This window comes from Limulus polyphemus, unplaced genomic scaffold (assembly GCF_000517525.1).
Source record: "Limulus polyphemus unplaced genomic scaffold, Limulus_polyphemus-2.1.2 Scaffold1417, whole genome shotgun sequence".
In the NCBI taxonomy this organism is placed as follows: Eukaryota; Metazoa; Arthropoda; class Merostomata; order Xiphosura; family Limulidae; genus Limulus; species Limulus polyphemus.
Window position 1 is genome coordinate 133,629 of NW_013667027.1, and position 7,519 is coordinate 141,147.

At 33.1% G+C, this 7,519-nt stretch overlaps 1 protein-coding gene and 1 long non-coding RNA gene across 4 annotated transcripts in view; one reads left to right on the forward strand and one right to left on the reverse strand.

The window, feature by feature from the left end:
- The window catches only part of LOC111086770, a 48,266-nt gene that overhangs the window by 10,817 nt on the left and 29,930 nt on the right, over positions 1–7,519 (reverse strand). Inside the window, exon 2 of one of the 3 annotated variants that reach the window (XM_022390971.1) lies at positions 1,155–2,401. The exons of 1 other annotated variant lie outside the window; for it this stretch is intronic. In XM_022390971.1, coding sequence (XP_022246679.1) covers positions 2,352–2,401 — 50 coding nt within the window. In that variant the 3' untranslated portion in view covers positions 1,155–2,351. Of the gene's footprint in view, positions 1–1,154; positions 2,437–7,519 lie in introns of those variants that run through there. One more of the 3 variants, XM_022390970.1, reaches the window with a different exon arrangement.
- Positions 2,490–7,519, forward strand: part of LOC111086771 — a 9,128-nt gene continuing 4,098 nt past the window's right edge. Inside the window, exons 1-2 of the long non-coding RNA XR_002611503.1 lie at positions 2,490–2,668; positions 3,205–3,315. This is a non-coding gene — a long non-coding RNA (uncharacterized LOC111086771). The remainder of the gene's footprint in view (positions 2,669–3,204; positions 3,316–7,519) is intronic.

Below are 7,519 nucleotides of genomic sequence, written 5' to 3' on the forward strand. Positions count from 1 at the left end.
AAGAGAGCGTGAGAATTGTCACGTGATCTCGATGACGCAACACTATGATAAACTTTTGACTGAAGATGGCCTGGACTAATTTTAAAAAACAATTTTAGAAGACATTTTGTAGATGACATATTCCAGTATCACTCTTAATGCTACCCAGCATCTTCTCTACTCTCGGAGCAAAATTTATCTTCATTTATTCTATAACGTATTGTCAACATGTTGATTATTCACTAAGTAACTGTTGTGGTAGGCTCGATGAGCAGTGTTATATTGGCATATTAAGCAAACCAAGCCCCTATAACCCCATAACAATGCATGTTTTCAATGGAATCTTGGGGCTTTACCTCTCATATTGTAAATTCTAGATTTCATTCTTTATAGTGTGTGTTTTTTTCATCTTGACTTCATCTATACTCAGAACCACTTTATAACTTCCCTGTGGTATCACTCTCATTATCTTAAGTAATCAATCAATTTGGCATAAAGAGATATGATACTTTATCATCACTATACGTGGATTCGTTCATTTGAAATTTTCAGCACAAAAAACGAAGATGTTTTATTTCTCGCAATTTTCGACTTGGTATACTCCACTGAAGTGTGAAAGGATATATTGCTGTCATTCAAGTTTACCATTAGCTTACTCTTAGAATATTTGAAATGTATACTTATAAATCTATGCTCAATGTAATTGTTTATTTCATAATTAACGGAGATTTCGTTTCATTTAACGATAACTATTAATCTGATTATCCAAAAGATTCTCTTCATAATCAAACGTTGCTCTCAAATTTTACTCTTTGAAGCAAGTAAAAAGATTTCAATTGCATTCAGTCTGTTTCAAACGTTTTTCTCGTGTTAAAACTATCTATGATATCATAAATTGCGTTTTTCTTGTTTACTTTTTATACACTTGTAAGAAATTATCATTACATATCTCGACTTAAAAGCAACCATTCTGCTGTTTGAAAAATTGTTTTTGTTTTTTAAGCAGATCACTGTTTTTAGTTTGTATCTTATAAGCCTCTCTAATTTTCAATTTAAGATGGTTCTTATTAACTGGAATGAAAGTTATTTGTTTTATTTTAAATACACACGACTTTCGTCAACAGAATGAAATAATAGGTAATGTTTGAACTACATGAGAAATAAAAAAAATCAAAGCGTAGAAGAAGGAACATTTTATTTTTTTAAAAGGCACGAGAAACCAGAATACCTTACAACGCTAGTTTAAGAACCATTACTAATCCATAAACTTGATTATTCAAAGTACGTAGTACACAAGGTAAAAAAAAATGTTCTCCTACGAACGATGAAATTCAAAGTTAAGAAAATATCAATAAGCATATCTAGATAAAAATATTCTACTTAATAAATACGTTTCGCGTTGAAAACCAACAAACTTGTTCAATAACAAAAACTGACCCAAACCTAATTTCTTTTCCTGTTATATATCAGTTTTTGTCAAACATTACCTTTATAGAAACCTGCTCATATACAGTTAATGTGCAGGAAATTAGATGAAACAACTTGCAAAAAGTTCACGAAATTCACGATGTCACTTTGTAATAAAAATACCTCTCCAAACAAATGAAACTTGGTTTACTTTCCGTGCTATTTAAATATCGCAAGTCTCTGGGACATGATCCTGTTAAAAATTAGATGATGTTACTTTTGATACATAAAACACCTAAAAAAAAGGAAAATACGGCTTTACAAAGAACATCGTTTGAAAATGTTAAGTTCATTCGGCAGGTTATGATAAGTAGAATTCACTCTTTGGTTTACATGTATTTCTTTGTTCAAGCTTGGGTTGATGTATTTCTTCTAACATGCATGTAAAAAAAAAAATTACGTGTCATTTTCCTGTACAGTATTTGAACATCGATCTCAGTGTACCAAAAAGAATTCATTTATTTTAACAACGACCTATGTACGCACACACATACTGAAAAATAAAGTTATTTTTATAAAGTACCAAATACACACAGCAAAAACTTAACCTTCCAAGTCAAGGTTATCCTTTACAAAATGAAAGTTTGTTATTATATACAACCGTGGTATACGCAGCTGTGATAGCAAACTTCAGGAATACATAAGAATTTGGCATTTAACGATCTTTTTATTAATTTTTACCTCGCATATTTTTTTGTCACTGATAAAATTATAATGCACCTCTAACAAAATATGATATTGATAATTTAAGAATGCTAATAGTTGTTTGAAATCCAGTTTGATTAGGAAATTGTAGGTGTTTTTAGCTGTGCTGCTAACTTCACCTCACAGTTACTTATCGTGAAGCTCAGCGTATGACACGACTGTGGCGCCAGGCCATCCTTCGCCAGTTGATTAGGGTTATCTCACTTTAATCGTAGAGGGCTGCAACACCGTGCACTCTTCTCGTCTGCACCTGTGTAGAGAGTGAGGAGGTTTCCGTGAGTGGCGCTGTAGTTGATAGAACAAGGGACATTTTCAAGCAAAAACAGCAAAAGCAAAATGCTAGCGAAAGTAGAAAACCCAACACCAAACTAATTGAAAAATAACAAATGAAAACTGTTACTTACGCGTTTCAGACCCGGTGTTTCAATATACCAGGTCAACCATGTAGGAGCATGTCTGAACATGCTAATAATAAAATACAAAACCAGAGAACAAGAAAAGGTTATCCACACTTTAGGTGAGTATTAAGATACACTTATTCTAAGACCAATTTTTTATTTTAAAATGTAAGATGTAGAATATACATGTTTTATTTTATGTTCCAGCATATTCAATGAAAACTTTCATCTAATGCCGTTTCTATCCACCGCACAGTTCCATTTTATCCATTTGCTTAAATGACTAAGTTGGTCCTTGTTTCCTACTTGACTACCAGATGGCGCAGTAGCAACCTGTATCGGCTTCACTGTGAGCTTTTCTCGAGTATTTTTATTTGATTAATCTGCACTTTTGTTTTTCAAAGTCACGCAAGATAAAACGTATCTCCTAATACGTCTCAAAATATCTTGTTAAAATATTAATATCAAACTCTTATGAAAGTGTAGAAACATTGGCCAATACAATGAGATATAAGGTCGTAATTAAACTCAAACGATACAAAGCAAAACTTCGCGTCATTAGAAGTAAAAGATTCTATCTAATATGGTTTTAAAATTCAAAACAAGTTAATTAATTATACTTAGTGCAGTTTTAAATAATTTTGTTTTTTTCTAGAGCAAAGCCTCACTGGGCTATCTGTTGTGTCTACCGCGAAGAATCGAACCCAGGATTTGAATGCGAGAAGTCTGTAAATTTATTACTGTCTCACGGAAGGACTTCACATAAGTATGTCATTTCCGTGAAAACAATATTTATTTAATTCATTTTATATTTGAGATTCTTTAATGATATCTAAGAATTTGTTAGGTGTTACACTAATACAATAACGGTGTTTTCATTTATTTATATTACTTTCTCAAAAATTTTTGTATTCATATTTGTAAGTGTTAGCAATGTGATATTTCTGTAAAGTATTTATTGCAACATAATATGAATGTATGGTAAAACATGGCATATATTACTAAACTCATTAAAATTTCTTCTTATTCATAACAAACGAAAAAATACGATATTTTAATACGTCACTGAAGGGTTTCCATTGGATTAACAAAACTGTTTGTTGTTTTAAAAGTACAGCTCTATGGAACACATTTGACAGAAAAATTCAATCGTGAAACTGCGTTTACCGCAAATGCAAATACACATGCCTTACTACTCTCTATTGATTACCTTCACGTAGCTGAGACTAGTTTTTAGGATTGTAGATCCACTTCATTTAATACACATAAATGAAAAGGAAATAAAAATCATTGTCTTATATTCCTTCTGAAATTACATATCTTACATACATAGGTGGCGCTTTAATCAACCAATTTATGTAAGTAATACGCTTGTATTTGTTTGTCTGCAACTTTTCTCGATCAAATGCTACAAATATCATATCGTTAAAAAGGCCTTTGTCCGAGGAGCCCAGATTGCATATTGGCTTTACAAATCAGAATTATCTTACCTGTCTTTTTCAATATAACGAGTATGCTCACGGTGGCACAATGTCGTTGTCATCACGTGACGACTGAGTTCGATTTCATAGTTTTTTTTTATTTGCAAACTATTTTACACAAAAAAATCACTTAACCCGCGTGCAATTTCCTAAACAAATGGACATTACAATTGGCTTTCTCCACTTATGCATATCACTTTGTGAACACGCATTCAAACGTTTCTGCATATTCAGCTAAGTTTGTCTTCATTATAACTTTACATTTACTTTATTTTGAAATAATTTAGCTTCGGTTCATTTCATTGACTGCTATAAACACCTTTAACTACGTTTTTGTTTAGTACGGGTTTTATTCTTTTTATTTTGTGAGTTTCTTTGTTTCAACTCTCAAAACTGTGTCATTCAGTGAACACTCGTAGCTGTTTCATACTCTGAAAACTATTATAAATACATTTACTATACTTTATTGTTTACTTGTAGTTTTATTAAATAAAGTTACGTCTACATGAGTTTGTTTGCCTGAGTGCGTAAAATGTTTTCAAGTAGACTAGGATTTATCGATCTAACAAATGTGATTGCAAGAAAGCGTAGCTGAAATGGCGTGCGTGAAAATTATAGAATAAGGAAAATTCAAGCGAAGGGCACGAAACTATCGCAAATGTTTAGCAGGTCGCAGCTAGTAAACTAATGGTACAGTAACAATAGATGGAGGACAATTAAAGATTCTATTTACGAGAGATTACATGATTAACTCTAATGAAGAAAAGTCGACAGTGAAAACATAATCTATTTATGTTAGCGACGAAATTATTGGATTATACTAAATCACATAATATTCTGCTTCCTAGTGTTTTTATTGTATACTGTTCTCACAACTTACAGTTACTAATTTTTTGCAACCTGTGAATTTATTTTTATTAATAACAGTAGCAATATTATGAAGAGTTTGTTTATTTGTTTTAGCACAAAGCTATAGAATGTACTACTTGCGCTCTGCTTACCGTGGAGAATCGAACATAGGATTTTTAGCGTTCAAGTTTGTAAACTTGTTGCTGATCCACTGGGGAACATTATGAAAAGACTTGGAACAACAATCGTATAATAAAAAGTGACAGAACTATGTTATCTGTTTGTAAGTAACTTTTGTGCTGCTGCAAACAAGACACAAAAATAGGCTTAGTTTATCGTTAGGGCAACTTTACGCTCGCTTATATTTTATAGCATTGTTATAACTCATTCATACCGAAATATTTGCATTTTTGTAGTTTTAAAGAACAAGGAGTGTGCGTTTCTTGCTTATATTTTTGGCTATCTGTCAATGGTCAGAAAATATCACATTTTCCATTAATGACTTTCAATTCTGTTTTGTGCATATTGAACAAAAACAAGTAAAAAATCTTAACAATGTCGTTGGCACAAAACTAACCCTAGATGGCCTCATGAGCGCGGTCGATCTCCGTTTCATATTTTTTCGACTCCAGACAAAAAACAAACGAGGATGCACAGAAAGTTACCTAAGCAGACATCCTGATCTGCATTAGATTCCGCAAGCGAACTTGGTACAACTTTACCAAACCCGGAAGAATGGATGACGGAATTAATCATTAACACTTAGGATGGAAATCGAACCAGCAACTATCCGAGGAAGAGTCAAAAGCTCAACCCCTGAACCAAGGAAGACACAAACAATATGTATATTGCCTCAATAACTACAAAACACACCATTTATTTTTTAAACACTTAATACACAAGTATAAATGGTAGTTCTCTACAATGTACTTATTAAAAATGCTTGATACTGTAAAATCATTGGTAGCTCGCTATATGTCAAGATAAGCGATCTTATGACATTGTGTAATTTATCTCCTTGCAATGTGTCTGGATCCTATACAGTCATAAAACCTTTACTTTCTAGTGCACTCTGGTAGTAGTGAAAGGCTAAAACAATGCTGCTTTAATCTATAGGTAAAAGAAAAAATATATATAAAATTCCATTATACTTAGTATTAAATATTCATTTGTCTCAGGGGTAAATTTCTGGTCTTACAACGCTAAAAATTGGGATTTGATACCCGCAGTGGCCAAAGCACAAATAGTCCATTGAGTAGCTACGTGGTTAACAGCTAAACAAAGCAAAACGCCCTCCCTCTTTCTTTTCGTACTTCTCTGAGTGGGACTTATATGAGTTGAATTATTTGATTAATGTTAATTTGAAACTAGGATTCGTTTAAAATGGAAAATCAATAAACTAAGCCAAATTAAGTTTTAACAATACTTAGTTTTGAATATATCCAAACACATGAGGGCATTGTCATAATTAAAACTCGTTTAGAATCTCCGCTATCCAAGAGCAATACTTTTAAGAATATTATAACACGATTAACTTTCATGTTATTAGTGAAGCCAAAAACTGGAGAATAACCACATGATTCCTTTTAAATCATTCCCAAGTTTGAAGTCAGTTTGAAGTTATTGTTTAAAAACGAACAGATAAACGCTTTGAAGCGTGTACAGATGTCTTAAATAAAGTGTGGTACAACATCTTGAGAACAGTTCGTTCAGCAGAGCATGGCGGCTTGATTATATGGGCATAAATTATCACGTGACCACGTTTTCTTCAACCTTATCGCACTGTAATATCTACGGACCAACTAACCGGTGTATATTGAATATACTTGTTATCTGCGGGAAAACGGGTTACACAGCAAGCACGTAAATCAAGTTTTTCAGTTTCCTCTTTACAATGGAATAACTACAATTATTTGAGCAGGTCAGCGGTTCTAAGTCAATAAAAAAGTGTCAAAAATCGAAAGGTTCATTCGTTTCAGTTAAAATAGATATTCGAAAGAAAATATACGTAGGAAATTACTTGATTTTTTTTCAGAATCTTCAGAGTACTTTAATTTGTCTGTTATAGAATGCCTTGATGAATTGCTGATTAGTTTAAATACCGTTGATTTGTGGAAGGAAAACGGTGAGAGCGAAAGAAATGAAGTTTTTGTATTTTTAATTTTAGTGTAAAGTGTGTGTGTCTGTTTTCTCATAGCAAAGACACATCGGGCTATCTGCTGCGTCCAAAGAGGGGAATCGAAACCCCGATTGTAACGTTATAAATCCGAAGACTCACCGCTGACACCACCGGGGGACTTTAGTAAAAAGCTACACCAGAGTAATTTGTGCATAGCCGTCACTAATTTTGAACTGATAAACAAGAGGGAAAACAGCTAGTCAACACCAGCCACAGTAAACTCTTGAAGTAGACTTTTCTGACCGAATGGTGGAAGTTGACCATCACTCATATAATGTACAGCCCCCAAGAGCTGAGCGTGCTTTTGCGACACCCTAAAGCGAACCATAAACCACCGGGATCGTAGTTCAAGCACGTTATCTGCTAGGTACTAAGTTTCAGCTTGTTATTGTTGCGTATCTGCTTGTTTGTTAATTTCCGGTAGAAATTCTTTCCGAGAAACTTCAGCGATACAACTCCTT